Genomic DNA, 16,751 nt, shown 5'->3' with positions numbered 1-16,751 from the left:
CCACATCTTCTTGATCCATTCATCTGTTGATGGACATCTAGGTTCTTTCCATAGTTTGGCTATTGTGTACATTGCTGCTATAAACATTCGGGTGCACGTGCCCCTTTGGACCACTACGTTTGTATCTTTAGGGTAAGTACCCAGTAGTGCAATTGCTGGGTCATAGGGCAGTTCTATTTTCAACATTTTGAGGAACCTCCATGCTGTTTTCCAGAGTGGCTGCACCAGCTTGCATTCCCACCAACAGTGTAGGAGGGTTCCCCTTTCTCTGCATCCTCGCCAGCATCTGTCATTTCCTGACTTGTTGATTTTAGCCATTCTGACTGGTGTGAGGTGATATCTCATTGTGGTTTTGATTTGTATTTCCCTGATGCCGAGTGTTATGGAGCACTTTTTCATGTGTCTGTTGGCCATCTGGATGTCTTCTTTGCAGAAATGTCTGTTCATGTCCTCTGCCCATTTCTTGATTGGATTATTTGTTCTTTGGGTGTTGAGTTTGCTAAGTTCTTTATAGATTCTGGACACTAGTCCTTTATCTGATATGTCGTTTGCAAATATCTTCTCCCATTCTGTCAGTTGTCTTTTGATTTTGTTAACTGTTTCCTTTGCTGTGCAAAAGCTTTTGATCTTGATGAATCCCAATAGTTCATTTTTGCCCTTGCTTCCCTTGCCTTTGGCGATGTTCCTAGGAAGATGTTGCTGCGGCTGAGGTCGAAGAGGTTGCTGCCTGTGTTCTCCTCAAGGATTTTGATGGATTCCTTTCGCACATTGAGGTCCTTCATCCATTTTGAGTCTATTTTTGTGTGTGGTGTAAGGAAATGGTCCAGTTTCATTTTTCTGCATGTGGCTGTCCAATTTTCCCAACACCATTTATTGAAGAGGCTGTCTTTTTTCCATTGGACATTCTTTCCTGCTTTGTCGAAGATGAGTTGACCATAGAGTTGAGGGTCTATTTCTGGGCTCTCTATTCTGTTCCATTGATCTATGTGTCTGTTTTTGTGCCAGTACCATGCTGTCTTGATGATGACAGCTTTGTAATAGAGCTTGAAGTCCGGAATTGTGATGCCACAAACTTTGGCTTTCTTTTTCAATATCCCTTTGGCTATTCGAGGTCTTTTCTGGTTCCATATAAATTTTAGAATTATTTGTTCCATTTCTTTGAAAAAGATGGATGGTACTTTGATAGGAATTGCATTAAATGTGTAGATTGCTTTAGGTAGCATAGACATTTTCACAATATTTGTTCTTCCAATCCAGGAGCGTGGAACATTTTTCCATTTCTTTGTGTCTTCCTCAATTTCTTTCATGAGTACTTTATAATTTTCTGAGTATAGATTCTGTGCCTCTTTGGTTAGGTTTATTCCTAGGTATCTTATGGTTTGGGGTGCAATTGTAAATGGGATGGACTCCTTAATTTGAGAGAGAGAATCTTAAGCAGGTTCCATGCTGGACTCAACGGGGTCTAGATCTCACAAGCGTGAGTGGGTGCCTAACTCACTGGGCCACCAGAGGCACCTCAGAGTCTGAAAAAATTTATAGAGTTTTTACTTTTGGAATAAACCTGATTTTGGCAAGTTACCTGTTAAATGCTTTGAGAACTCGTTTCTCATCTGTCCTATTTTTTTCTCCTTAGCTATTGTGTAAGTCAGAAATTGTGTTGTACTATGTAATGTTATAGGTCATGCATGTTTAAAAGCTGTATGTTGAACCATGTCCTTCCTTGTAGCAAATGTAGATTTTGTAATGACTTGTAGGAATCTGTATGTGTCCATGGCAAGCAAATATGTCACGCTGTCTTTCTTCTGGAAAGGCATTTGGACACTATGCTTTTTTGTTCACTGAATTCAGTTAACCTAGAGTGTAAAATAAATGTTTCAGAGTATTGCTTTTTAACTTTACTCTTATAAAACATGCCTTCATATAGGTCCTTGTCAAAAATAAAGGCATATTTCGTAACAGTAAATTGAAAAAGCAGTACACTGACCCATCTATTTAACGTTACATAATACAACACAGTTCCTGACCTGAAACTGAAAGAAAGTTCTAAATCTATCTTTTTTGTCTTTAATTGTGCTAAAATATATATAACATAAAATTTATCATTTTAACCACTTTATTTATGTATTTTTAAAAATTTTATTTATTCAAGTGATCTCTACACCCCGTGTGAGGCTCAAACTCACGACCCTGAGATCAACAGTCATGTGCTCCTCCCTCTGAGCCAGCCACATGCCCCCTATTTTAACCATTTGAAGATGTAGAGCTCAGTAGCATTAAATGTATTCACACTATTGTGCAACCATTCTTCAGAACTTTTTCATCTTGTGAAGCTGAAACTCTCAACCCCTTAAACAACAGCTCTTCATTTCCTCCTCCCTCCAGCCCTTGGCAACACGTTCTACTCTCTGTCTGCATTTGATGGTTCTAGATAACCTCGTACAAATGGAATCTTCTAGCATTTGTTTTTTGTGCCGGGAGTATTTCACTTAGTATTATATTCTCGAAGTTCATCTGTGTTGGTAGCCTGTGTCAGAATTTTCTTCCTTTTTAAGGCTGACTAATATTCTATTGTATGTATTATACCACATTTTATTTCTCCATTCCTTTGTCGAGACCCTTTGTCGGTTGTGACTAATGCTGCTAGCTTCTTAACTTCTGCTTCTGGTTGGTTTCACATCCTTGTACTCCACGTGAGTTTACTTCCTTTCCACACAAGTGTTGCTTGTCCATGATTTTTACCTTGGTGACTGAAATAGACATCACTCCAGCTGGCTTTTGCAGTCAGGACCTCTCTGAGGACCTGTGGTAGCCTTGCTATGGCATTCTGTTTGATACCCAGTGCTCTGGTATCAATGGGTCTGTCTACCCGTTCAAGCTCAGAGGAAGATGGGTGGAGGGAATCTTGATGTTCTTTTATTCTTTGTGTAGTTACTGGGGGAAAGGAGATTAGATGAGACAAAAGAAACATTGTAGTACCATCTTTAGAGAGACATTTCATCATGACCAAATGAAGAAAAAATGATAGTGAGTTAGTTAATATTTCAAACATCAACATCCGCAGGAATGAAGTCACTGTCTGACCCTCTGAAATGCCAATGGAATGATTTATCTTAGCAGCTAACAGAGACCCTTTTAAATTTTCATTATGGAGTTTAACTTATTAGGTATTAGGATTCACTTATATAGAGAAGATTAACAGCATATATATAATAATATTAGGTTCCTAACACTATTTTCTAAAAGTAAGTATTTTTAAATAAACAGAAATGAAGAGCCAACCTGGAAATGCATATTTGGAAACATTGAAAACACTGAAAGATACACTGAATGATTCTGAAAGTAAGGCCCAGACATCTTTGAATGCCTTGAATGATCTTACAAAGGTGGAGAAGGCCCTGCAGGAAAAAAAGGTAACACATATTTTAGGTCTTAAAAGTGTAGGGTCATTTTTAATACCTCTTATCTCTTATTTTGAAATATTTTTTCAGCTATTTAAAAAAATATTAGTCATTTTCAGTCAGAATTTTCAAAAGTTCCTTATAATTTGAAGGTTAGTTACTAAAAGGTAGTACCTTAGCTAAAAGAAGAGATACTTATTGAATATTACTAATAGAATAAAAGCATATTTTCTTCTTCTATTGTGCTTAGTCTAGAACTCTCAGCCTGCTCATAATCTGTTCAAATATCTTTAATAAAATGAATATCACTGAATTGATGTGTTCTTTTTTCTGCGTTGAATAAAAATGCTTCTCTGGTTATTTGGGGCACATGACTCTGTATTATTTCATCAGATAAAACAGATCAACCATTGAGCACTGCACACTTGGTCCTCACTGAGTGCATTGTTTTACTGGATTTTAGGGTGGAGAATATATTATTTCTGGCCCACACATAATTCATGAAGGGAAAGCTTTAACTTTTTTTGGTTATGCTTATTTTTTTTCATGACTTTTGTGCATTTCTATTTTAATTGTGTACATTATAAAAAGTGACCTTAGGCTGTTTATAGCCCATATTACTACATCTGTACAAATTATTGTGCATATTTTTAATCTTTTAAACATTTTTTCCAGGCCCTTGATGAAATCCTTGAGAATCAAAAACCTACATTATATAAACTTGCAGAAGAAACAAAGGCTTTGGAGAAAAATGTTTCTCCAGATGTAGAAAAAATGTATAAGCAAGAATTTGATGATGTTCAGGGAAAGTGGAACAAACTAAAGGTCAAGGTTTCCAAAGATGTGCATTCACTTGAAGAAATTACCTCCAAACTCAGAGCTTTTGAGGTAAATCCCAAGGCTAATGGCATTTAAATTTATTAGAGAACAAAGTAGTAATTTATCAAGTAAGACTCTAGTATCTGTTATATGGATATTTTACATTTTTTCATGTCCTAGATTATTATGTATATAAGTTGGGATTCCCAACTTGCTTTTGATGTGGTGGAGAACATGCTCATTTGCTTTTGCTTTGCAAAAGGACTTCTTTGCAGAGGTGAACTGGATCTTGAAGATAAGAGAAAATTCCTTAAAACTGGCCAAAGGAACATCTCGGGGTTGAGGAGCCTGCGTGATACTCAGACTAGTGATTAGGTCACAGGGCAACTTTGTTAGAGTGGTAAAATTGCCCAGGTCATGGCAGACAGCTGAGTCTTTGACGCTGGTTTTTGTAGACTTTAGACATTTGGAGGTAAAAATCTGAACCAGACCATTGATAAGCGATGTCAAACTGGGAAAACAGGTAATTTGAAGGACATGAAAACCAGAAGTAGGATCCTTTGCTACATCTGAAAATGTCCACAGATGAAGCAGTGATAAAGTTCCAGAGGGAAGGTCAAATGTTAGGACATAAGGAGAAGGTGATAAAAGTCAATTTCAGATAAGACAGGATTTTAACATTTTACCTGTGAGGAAGATGGAGAAGTGCTCTCCACCAAGTCACCTGGTTTTCTACTAGAAAAGGTCAGGATGAAGAATGAATCAATGATACTCTGCTCCTTGTCTTCCTGGTCTCCTTACTTTGGTCTTTTGTGTTGTGGGGTGTTTTCCCACTGCTGTATCTCACAATGGACTTCTGGTATCATGTCTGGTACAGAGAAGGCACTCAAGAAATATTTTTCAATGAATTAAATGAAATTAGTTATAGAAGATTTAAATCTATATATGTATGTATATATACATATATATAAAAATATATATCCAACATTTACATATTTTTTAAAGAAAAAAATAATATCTATTTGCAATATAAACAAAGTCCCATTGCTGGTTTGGGATACGTGTGTGTGTGTGTGTGTGTGTGTGTGTGTATGTAGGGTTACAGGTTTTCCTCCATAAGGTCATAAAGCAAAACTGGCCACCCTGTTTGTGTACTCTCACGTACACAAATCTGATGCATCTTTCTGGGGTTTTCTTTTTAAAAGTAAAAAAAAAAAAGAACCATGTACAGCATGGAAGCAAATATATATATATATATATATATATATATTTGGATTTAGATTCTAAGAAAGTATATATAGGAGACTTTATATATTTATAAAATATATATATTTCATATATATGTGAGAATTTCTATAAAGGATGTTAAAAAAAAGTGAAAAGATTGAAAATGAAGACAAAGACCCTGAAAATGCTGTTTCAAAAATCAAAACAAGGGAGCAAGGGAGCTTCTGGTAGAAGAGGGATGGGTAGACCATACAGATCAGTGTGAAGATATCCAGAAAGATGAGAGGAGTGTGGTGACCACTGACCTTGGAGGGAAGCTCTGTGCCCCAGTGGATAGCTCCAGTGAATGGTCAGGAGAATAAAGATGGTGAGGCTGTGTGTGTGTGTGTATGTGTGTGTGTGTGTGTGTGTGTGTGTGTGTGGTGGTGGTGGTGGTAGTGGGAGAAATTTGGTTTTTCTAAGTACGAACTACAGTTCTATACCAAAACTGAGATCTTAGAATAAAACATTAATTTAGAAGAGGGGGTGTTATTGAATCATTTACCTTTAGTGTTAGTGTTTAGCTTAGTGTTTTTGAATCATTTACCTTTGTGAGTGGATCCACATCCCCTTCTGTGTTTTCAGCTAGAGTTCTTCCCAACTTTAAAAACCAGAATTACCCTTATTCATGATTGTAAAATTTGTGGTTATGGTCCAAGCATTGTGTTATCTGTGGCTCTCAACCGGGGATGATTTTGTCCCCGCCCCAGGACATTTGTTAGTGTTTGGAGAAGTTTTTTTGGTTGTCATAACTGTGGATGGGAGGGGGTGTGGTATTTGCTTCCAGTGGGTAGAGGCCAAGGTTACAGCTAATGCATAAGACATCCCCCACAACAAAAGAATTTTCTGGCCCTAAATGTCAATACTGTGAAGGTTGAGCAATGCTGGATTAAAGATTTCTCATCTTTTCAAAAGAGCATGGCTTTGTTTTTATATTTAACTCTGAGACGTAGTTAGGGAAATTTGCAGGTGAAGAATAACCCAAAGGTTAATCTTCTTTTGACTTTCAGAAGTGTGTTTTAGGGTTAGCTAAATGTGTGCTAATATTTTAATATGGAATTTAAAGAGCATACATAAAATTACAAAACACAAAAGAGAGTCCTGTGGTTATAGTAATCCAGCCTTAGGCTTTAGTGGGTTGTTGTTACTAATGTAGCAGATCCAGGCACTTAGAGTGGCTCGTTGGTATGTGTGCCAAATTCATTCCATAATAAATACCCCAAATATTTAGATTTTTAAATTATCACCGTAGCAGATTTGTAATGTCTAGCTTTTCTTTCTTTATTTTTTGTGTTTAACTGCAAAATTGTTGACAGTATGTGTATTCCCTAACTGTGCAACTTTATTGAAATATGTATTTTTTTATTCTGAAGAAAACTTTTATTCCTTTATTTGTTTTGCTTTGAAGGCATTGTTACTTAACTACTTACAATTCACTTAGGAAACCTTAGTTTTTCACTCAAAGCTATTTACAAATAAATACTCATTTGTAGGTTAGCATTGTTTCCCCCCTTTCAATGACCTGATGTACAGTTTTTTAGCCATTTAAGTTCTATTTGTCTTTAGACACAGTAGGTTTTTGATTCAGTGCTAGTTTATGATGATCTTTCTTAGGAAAACAATGGTTGGCTTGCTTATTTTTAAAATGTACTTTTACTTGCATAAGTAATACATAAAGAGTGCTCATTGTGAAGAAATTGAGTAATAGAGAATTACTAGAGTGAACATTTAGAATTCCCCTTCCCCCTCAATACCATTTTCTTTCCTGAAGGCAGCTGATATTAACAGTGGGTCCCAAGAGGGCACAAACAAATGGAAAGACATCCCAGGCTCATGGATTGGAAGAATAGGCATTATCAAAATATCTATACTGCCCAAAGCAATTTATGCATTTAATGTAGTCCCTATCAAAAATACCAATAGCAGTTTTCACCTAAGTAGAACCAACAATTCTAAAACTTGTATGGAATCACAGAAGATCCAGAATAGCCAAAGCAATCTTGAAAAAGAAAAGCAAAGCTGAGGCATCACAATTCTGGACTTCAAATTATATTACAAAGCTGTAGTAATCAAAACAGTATGGTACTGGCACAAAAATAGACACATAGATCAATGGCACAGAGTAGAAAACCCAGAAATAAACTTGCAATTATAAGGTCAATTAATCTTTGAGAAGGCAGGAAAGACTCCCATGGGAAAAAGACCGTCTCTTCAACAAATGGTGTTGGGAAAACTGGACAGCAACGTGCAAAAGAGAGAAACTGGACCACTTTCTTACACCATGCATGAAAATAAATTCTAAATGGATTAAAGAGCTGCTTCTCAGTGAAGGAAACAATCAACAGAACGAAAAGACAACCCATGGAATGCGAAAAGGTACTTGCCAATGATGTATCTGATGAAGGGTTAGTATACAAAATACAGAAAGAACTCATAAAACTCAACGCCCCAAAAATGAATAATCCCATTCGAAATGGGCAGAAGACATGAACAGACATTTCTCCAGAGAAGATGAGCAGATGGCCAAAGACCTGTGAAAAGATGCTCAATATCACTTGCCATCAGGGAAATGCAAATCAAAACTAGAATGAGATCTCACCTCACACCTGTTAGAATGGCTAAACTCAACGACACAGGAAACAGCAAGTGTTGGAGAGGATGTGGAGAAAAAAAGAACACTTGTCACACAGTGGAGTATTACTCAACCATGAAAGGAATGAAATCTTGCCATTTGCAATGACTTGGATGGAACTAGGGAGTATAATGCTAAGCAAAATAACTTAGTCAGAGAAAGACAAATACCATATGATTTCACTCATGTGGAATTTAAGGGAAAAACAAATGAGCAAAGGGAAAAAGAGAGAGACAAACCAGTTATAGGGCGCCAACTGATGCCTACTAGAGGGGAGGAGGCATGGGGGTGAATAGGTGATGGGATTAAGGAATGCACTTATGATGCACACTGGGTGATGTATGCGATTGCTGAATCACTGGAAAGGAAAAAGGGTCTTTACTGGAGGTTAACATATTCCAGGTGAAATAGAAAAGCTCATGAATGTTACTAATTTTAATCATTTTTTTCACCCTAATGGAAGCAAATGATGTTGGAGCTCCATGAGGGACAATGAAATAGATAGTACACAAATGCATGAGCTTGGAGAGTGAATCCCACACCAAAGAGAACAACGGTGCCTTTCGTTGGCACAGCATTTGAAAGTATTTCATAGCTATGTGCTTACTTTTTTCCTACCATCCTACGGTACTTGTAAAAGGGTCATGTTATTTGTTTGTGTGCCAATTTTAGTTTAGTGTAGTTTTCTGTTACTTGTTGGCAAATCGTGTTTTTTTCAGCTGCCTACATTTCCTTTGTCTGCACGGCAGGTTTCTCTGTGCAGGTAGCGAGTTGGCCTCTGTATTCTTATTCGGTGTCATGCTCATATGCGTTCTTAAGTTCTTTTTTTATCCATCCCATGCCAAAGTAATGACCTCAGTTCCTGTACTTAAGAATTAAAATGTTAATTGGTACTTTAATAACTGCTTCACAGAAAATCCTCCTGCTTCTTCCAGGCAGCAAAACATTTAAAAATACATGAACATTAATTTTTTTCAGTATTGATTTTCTTATGAATTATGGGGATTAAATATTATAAACTTCTGGAGGCTGGTTATATATTTCTTATCACCAGGAATGGTATCTTTGCACTCGGGGGTTATAGGTATTTTGTGTTGTTTATTGTTTCTCCCCACCTCCTCCACCCCTGCAAGATCTTCTGTGATGTGGTATAACTGTAGAATTGTGAAACCATCCCCGACGCCCACACGAAACTCTGTCTTATGTTATAGCTGCTCCTGCTTCTTCGGACAGTCCTGCAGCCTCTTCCTGCTGTGTTCAGACTCCAGGAGAGTCCCTTGCCCTGGCAATCCCACTGTCCTTCACAGCTGGCTCCTGCTTCCAATCTCTTCCCTCAGAAGTCCTCTCCCCCCACCGTGGTGCCAGAGTTCTACTTCTGGAAAGGATCTGGTTGTCTTTGCTAATACAGAGTGCACTCACAATCTTCTGCTAGCTTATGCCCCTTTCTTGCCCTGAAGCCTCTCCTACACTGAGCCCCTCCCCCCCAACCCCTCCTTCGTGAGCCCAGTCTGGTGAGAAAACAATGTACTAGATCCCAAAGACTGCATTGGACAATTGCTTTTCTCCGGAAATGTCACTTACTTGCTAGGAATTCTCATCTTCCTCTTCTGAGCTCAGCCTTTAAGAAAAAGCTTGTTCTGCAAACAGTGTTCAGTGTTGCTCAGCACCACGCCCAGAGCTAATTATTTCCTCTGGATTCTACTGTGCACTGTTTACATCTTCACAAACCCTCAACTCAGGCCAGCTTTTACTAAGGCTAGACCTGTATGTCTCTCCTCCCCTAAGGACAGAGCTCGTTGATGACAGGAGACCTGTGTGGGAAACAGCAAGTTAAGTGGATGGGAATGTCACTGCTTTGTAGGTGCCTACCGTCATCTTACCCAGGCTCATTTCTCTACTAAGGTTGGATCTATGCAATCTGAATGCCTGCTTCTCATAAATGGAAGGAATCTGTGTAGTCACATCCCTTCCTTCAGTTGCTGACCAGTTGGATGTGGTCTGACCCGGACTATGGAAGGGGCTATGCCAGAACTCTATGACAGGCAGAACCGAGCTTTGAAATGACTCTGGGAAGAATTTCAGAGTAAAAACACTATGGTAAATACCTAGTAAGAGTAATCTGCAACATGGCTGATTTGACTCTTTCTAGATAATGTATGATTGATATAATGATCTCACAAGTCTTTTTTTTTTTTTTTAGTTTCTCATTTTGAATGCATTTTACTTACTAACGGTGCATTCTAAACCTTAGATTTAAGAATTTTTCTTAGTTTCAGATAATAAATGTTGTAGCAGTGTCCTTGCTGGTCTTCCCTATTAAATGAAGAAATGCTTTTTAAAGAGTGTATTTGAGGTTCACAAATATAAAACCATACAAAATAGAAACCCCATTACCTTAAATTACTGTTTTAATTTGGACTTCATGCTTCTTCTTGCCTGTGCCTTGGGTTAGAAATTGCTTAAAAAGCTGTGGACATTCCAGAAGATGGGGAAGGAACAAAATAAAATGCCAAGAATTTCGCTGTCAACAAAATCTTGGAAGGTAGTTGTGTACTTTGGAATCTTATTGTCTTAAATCCAGAGTTACCAAGCTTCCCATTTCCCCCATTCCTAGCTTAGGGTCCAGGCTGGGAGATGGGGTGTTTTAGGGTTAAAGGACTTGTTTTAATGACCTTGCATTCCTTTTCTGTGACCCAGCAGCAGGTGTTGCCCGTCTCAGACACGTACAAATCAGTGCTTTTGAGCAGTGATGGTCAGCGTAGAATTTTGGCCCTTCCAAACTAGAATATTTGATACTTTGGTTTTCAAAATACCATAATAGTCACTTGATATTTGTTTCAGAATTTGTGAGAATGAGAAACAGTTGTCCTAGGTTAGTACTTAACAGTTTATTCTATGCATGTGAATTAATGATAGATATTTGTTGTAGAAGTTTACTAGTATTTTAAAATGTTTCATATTGCTTCAAAAGAATCATATATTCAGAGCATATAATATTTTATATAGTTATAGATATATATTCTGTGTAATATACATGTGTGTATTTATTCTGTAAATTCTGTGTATTTATTCTGTAAGTGAATAGAGGTGGAGGAAAAAATTAAATATTCATTGGGCATTAGAAAATCAGAAATGCCTAAGCTGAGTGTTTTTTTAATGGTCAGAGAAATACTTTTCATTGGAGCTCTTGTCTTTTCTTTGGAATTTCTTTCTTGTGTGATTGATTTAATGGTGAGCAGAATTTGGGTATCTTTTTTTTAAAATTTATTTTTTATTTATTTTCAGCATAACAGTATTCATTATTTTTGCACCTCACCCAGTGCTCCATGCAATCTGTGCCCTCTATAATACCCACCACCTGGTACCCCAACCTCCACCCCCCCGCCCCTTCAAAACCCTCAGGTTGTTTTTCAGAGTCCATAGTCTCTCATGGTTCACCTCCCCTTCCAATTCCCCCCCAACTCCCTTCTCTCCATCTCCCCATGTCCTCCATGCTATTTGTTATACACCACAAATAAGTGAAACCATATGATAATTGACTCTCTCTGCTTGACTTATTTCACTCAGTATAATCTCTTCCAGTCCCGTCCATGTTGCTACAAAAGTTGGGTATTTGTCCTTTCTGATAGAGGCATAATACTCCATAGTGTATATGGACCACATCTTCCTTATCCATTCATCAGTTGGGTATCTTTTTTAAGGCACCGGAAACACCTGCCACAGGTGGATTGAGACAATACTTTCTTTCTGGGGAAAGAGGAGGTATTGGATGGTGGAGCAGAGCCCTCTGCCCCCCACACTTGCCTGCACACAGTGGTAGCTAGTAATGTACTTACTGACCTCTTAACCCTTCTCATCTGGTGTAGCCGCAGGGTGGGGATGCTGCCACTAGGCATCTCTAAAGTTCTGGTCTTCCCTCCTCTACTGGGCTTCCTTCTTCTGAGCTGAATCCAGAAGATCTGATAGCTCTTTCAGTTACTTTTAAATACCAATAGGATAGAATAAGGATTAATGCTGGCGATAGTGAAACACATTCCCTGACTCATGCCAGCAGGTAGTCTCCCTGGCTGGCCCATCCTGCACTTGGAAGTGGTAACTCTTTTTGGGTCAGTCTTGGTACTAAAAGCTTTTGTAGCTCTTTGTAGTAATAACTAGTGTGTACTGCATGCCTGCGTTGTACCAGGCTTGTCCAAACTTTATCTGTGTTTTTCGGAACAACAAAGTGAGCTAGTTGTCATTATTCCTATTTCGTAGAAAATCTGCTGAGGCTCAAAGAAGAGAAATTGCTTTCTCGAGACCTTGTGGCTGGTGAGGTGCTGAGCTTGGTAGTCACACTTTTTATCTTTCTTTTCCTGGGCCACACTGCTTCTCTTAGAACTCAGAGTGGCCAGGATTACGTGAAGGACTTTAGTAGTGAAAACAGAGGGTCAGATTCCTGTCCATTCCTTTTGTTACTGTCGAGACTGGGTCTTCATGGCTTATCCGTCCGTGTCTGTTGCTTTCTTCTTTTTTTCTTTCCTTCTCATGTTGAAGTGTAAGAGAGAGAAGGGACAGATGTGTGTGACTTGTGTGAGCTCACACGGTCTGTGTGTATCTGGAAGAGGGAGGAAAAAAGGTGGTTGGTGTCTCATGTGCTAATGACAGATTGCTGAGGCTGCTTGCTTCTGTCAAGGCTGCTTGTGATGAAAACCTCCAGGGCATGTAATGCTTCCCTATAAATTTCAAAAATCCTCGGCCCAGAAGACCATCCATTTTTTAATTCAAAACTGGCATTAATGGATTGCCCAGTTATATAGCAGTAATGTTTGAGTTCTTAAAAAGTTGAGAATGGAGAGTAACAGTGTAGGAAGTGACAAATTCAATGGGCAATTTAAAAAAGTCCTCCCTGAATCCTAGAGATAGATCCATTTGTATGTTCTCTCTTTCCCTACTTTTTATCTTTCTGTACCCCACCTCCCCCTGCCCTGGGCACATCTTGCTGTGTAGCTCTTATGACACGGAGCAAACACAGGAAAGATACGTCACCAATTAAAATAGTACATAGGTGGAAGAGTGCATGAGCTTGTGAGGATAGTGACAGGCAGACAGAGGGAAAGGATGCTTGCGGGAAGCTCCCAGTATGACGGAGAGGGTTTTTGAAGCTGCTCCCAATATGACGGAGAGGGTTTTTGAAGCTGAGTTTGGAAGTGTGTGCAGGATGCCCAGGGCCAGTAAGAGAGGCTGACAGGCCAAACAAGTGCTTTTTGCTCCCCGTCTTCATCAGAGAAGGGCCCTGTACATTGGGAAGTGTCAGATGGTCATTACTGAGGGAGCATTCGTGCCTCGATGAGGAGTTAGACAGGAAAACTACCCCAGAGCCCGCAGATGTCTATGTCTACATCCTAAGTAATGTGGGCATTTTACCCTTGGTCTCAAGGCCACATTATGCATCTTGTGAGAAATTACCAGAAACATAGAGTTGGGTCAATATTCTAATTTGGGGGGAACATTATTTTCTAGACGTTAAAGACCCGAAGTAAGTTTCTTGTCAGTTCCTGGCAGAGCTATAGATAAATGACAAACCAGAAATCTTGTATGTGCTTAGGCAAGAATGTGGTAGTCGCTAGGAATCATCATAGACTCCACCAAGAAGCCTAGCCCAGACTTATTTCCTTTAATTACTGCTTTCCTTTATTTATTTTTGGAGGAGGGGTACTAGATTATTAGATACAGACATTTGTAATCTCCCCTTTCATGTATGCTTATTTGGTTCAAATAATGGCTCCCAAACTCATTTTTAGCAACTCTTGACTTCATCAGTAAAGTATTTGAGAAATATCTTCCAACCTTATGCAAAGGAGGTGGTTAGCCAGTTAGATGCTAGTGTTACATAGATTCCTGTATTTTGAAAACTAAGTTAAAACTTTATTGATTAATGAATGACATGCATCCTCATGGGGAAATGCTCAGGTAGGCACTGTCTTTGGCCCTATTTTTCACCAGAAAAAAAAAAAACCCTCAAAACCCAGCAGCAAGGGGCGCCTGGGTGGCTCAGTGGGTTAAAGCCTCTGCCTTCGGCTCAGGTCATGATCTCGGGGTTCTGGGATCGAGTCCCGCATCGGGCTCTCTGCTCAGCAGCGAGCCTGCTTCCTCCTCTCTCTCTCTCTGCCTTCCTCTCTGCCTACTTGTGATCTCTGTCAAATAAATAAATAAAATCTTTAAAAAAAAAAAAAAACCCAGCAGCAAAAAAAAATTCCAATAGGAATAGGATACCCCACTGTCAGATTTGCAAATAAGAGAAAGCCAGGAGGAGTAGCTGGTACAAAAGTGGTGAAACTAGCAATTTAAATCATTTTATTGGCTTTTAATTATTACATTGGTAACTGTTGTTAACATAACAAGGGAAGATTTTATATTTATAAATATCAAGTCTTGAATTTATTCCAGAAGTCACTGACGCAATATGAGATAAGGGAAATGTAATTTTGAGGTTATGGGAATTTTGAAATTCTGGCTAACCATGAATAATATTGTGACCAATATATCTATGAACAAACAAATTGAAGAAAGAAACAACCCTACAACGAGAAGAATTAAGCTTAAATGATGTTAGATGGCATTTTATGAGTATAAGAGCAATATGTGAAATAGCAGGTTCCATTGTTACCATTCATTCCAGCATTATAAGGAGAAGAATAGTTAGTTCTGGGTGGTATGTTATAAGGACATTAAAAAAAATTGGTGTAGTTTCCTGAGCATGAAGACGGGTGTGATGAGTGCCATATCTGGACTTCATGTTTTAGAGACATACCAGAAGGAATTTGGAATGCTTAGCCAATAGGAGACCAAGGGAGGACTCAGTGACTGCTTTAAATCTTGAGCAGGATTGTAAATGTACTTCCATTCTTAGCGTTGATTGAGAAGCAAAGAATTGACAGGATATAAACGAACCAATTCAGCTCCATATCAGGGAAACTAACAAGTAAAACTGACCAGTGACAGAATGGGAAACCTTGGGAAGAAATGACCATTACTTTGCTCTAATACTGGAGATCAAGTTGGACCTACTTCATTTTATTAATGGCCCAGTTCCAATGTTACTGTCTCTTCTCTCCGCAAAATGTTTCCTTTCTCACTTGTTTTTGATCTGCAGCACCACACACAGTAAGGATTGCAGGGGGTGCCTAGTAAATATTGGGTGAAAGGATGAAGCTGAGCAGCGGACTGTCCTGGGTTCTTAGGTAACAAAGTGTCTGACATGACGAGCAATCAATCTATTGTATCCCCTCCACTATGCTATTAATGTATCCCTCCACTATGCTATTAATGTATCCCTGCTTCGAGTAGCTAACTTTTGGAGAAAAATTGTTCTAAATTATATGAGAAGAAAAGATTTTTTAAGCTGATTACATGTAGTAAAGCATTTTTCCTGTGATTTGAATTTTTAATCACTGATGTTGCGCACATTTAAGCAAAGTAGCTTGGTTCCCTGGAGAGTGTTTTGAGATTTTTAGAATGATCACCAGACTGTCATCTCTTAAGGATTTTAGTCAATCATCAAGAAAAATCATTATTTTCAGATTTGGAAGATTAAAAAAAAAAGATACACAACAAATAGAAACGATGCTATCAAAGTTGTGAAACGTTGCCTTTCTTGAAATAGCAATAGATCTCGAGATGCACTAGGGTTGAGTGTCACTGAGTAATTTCCCTGTTTGTTATTGTGTTTGATTTAGGCGGATTTGAAAGTCATTGAGAAGTGGGTGGATGGCGTGAAAGACTTCTTAATGAAAGAGCAAGCTGTCCAGGGAGACGCGGAAGAGCTTCAGAGTCAGCTGGACCAGTGCTCTGTGAGTTCTGCTGATTTAGGAACTCTGTTGTAACAAATAACATTTCCTTCTGCTTCTTTGTTATTTGCTGTTATTAAAATTGCATGAATATGACATGACAATAAAACGAGATAAAATATCTTTCATCGTAAACCTTTTTTTTTTAAAACTTAAAGTTATTAAAAGAATGACTATATTTTCATTTTTGGCCAGGGTTATAGAATGCGATTTTAATTCATTAGGAGCTGCTATCTTATGTTCCAATGATAATTTTAGGGTCATAATCACCAATTGTACATTGCTCTTATTATGCCACATGGTGAGGCTTAAAGAGAAATGTACTTAACAAGTGAAATTTGCCAGTAAGACTGTATGCAATTTATATTTGGCGAAATCATTAGGCTTCTGTAAATTAATGGAGACCACTATTCCCTGCCGAGAGTCAAGTATTTCCAATCTAATTTGGCAGATGGCTATATGAAGCACCCAGGTGAAATGAATTTCTCAAGGCACAATATTTCTTAAGTAGTTAGAAGTCCTGACTCTCAAACAGTCTGTTTTTGTAATATCTTCAGGGATGCAAGCAGAGACAAATTATAGTTATGGCACCCATTTATATAGGAATGAACTGAATATGGGCTTGTTTCTATATTCAGGCCTTTGTTAATGAAATAGAAACAATGGACTCGTCTCTGAAAGGCATGAGAGAAATAGAGGCGAACCTTCGAAGCTGTCCAGTTGCTGGGATCAAAACCTGGATGCAGACAAAACTAGTGGACTACCAAACCCAAGTGGAGAAACTTAGCAAGGAGGTAGGTTTTTCGGGTC

The 16,751-nt window shown here is 38.4% G+C and overlaps 1 protein-coding gene across 5 annotated transcripts in view; it reads left to right on the top strand.

The window, feature by feature from the left end:
* Positions 1-16,751, top strand: part of UTRN (utrophin) — a 509,162-nt gene that overhangs the window by 156,203 nt on the left and 336,208 nt on the right. For all 5 annotated transcript variants that reach the window (XM_059177336.1, XM_059177335.1, XM_059177337.1 and 2 more), the window contains 4 exons: positions 3,265-3,410; positions 4,074-4,286; positions 15,831-15,944; positions 16,580-16,735. In XM_059177336.1, coding sequence (XP_059033319.1) covers positions 3,265-3,410; positions 4,074-4,286; positions 15,831-15,944; positions 16,580-16,735 — 629 coding nt within the window. The remainder of the gene's footprint in view (positions 1-3,264; positions 3,411-4,073; positions 4,287-15,830; positions 15,945-16,579; positions 16,736-16,751) is intronic.

Source organism: Mustela lutreola, chromosome 6 (assembly GCF_030435805.1).
Source record: "Mustela lutreola isolate mMusLut2 chromosome 6, mMusLut2.pri, whole genome shotgun sequence".
NCBI classification, from domain to species: domain Eukaryota; kingdom Metazoa; phylum Chordata; class Mammalia; order Carnivora; family Mustelidae; genus Mustela; species Mustela lutreola.
The sequence above is the reverse complement of the archived record's forward strand: the minus strand, read 5'-3'. Positions and strand labels throughout refer to the sequence as shown.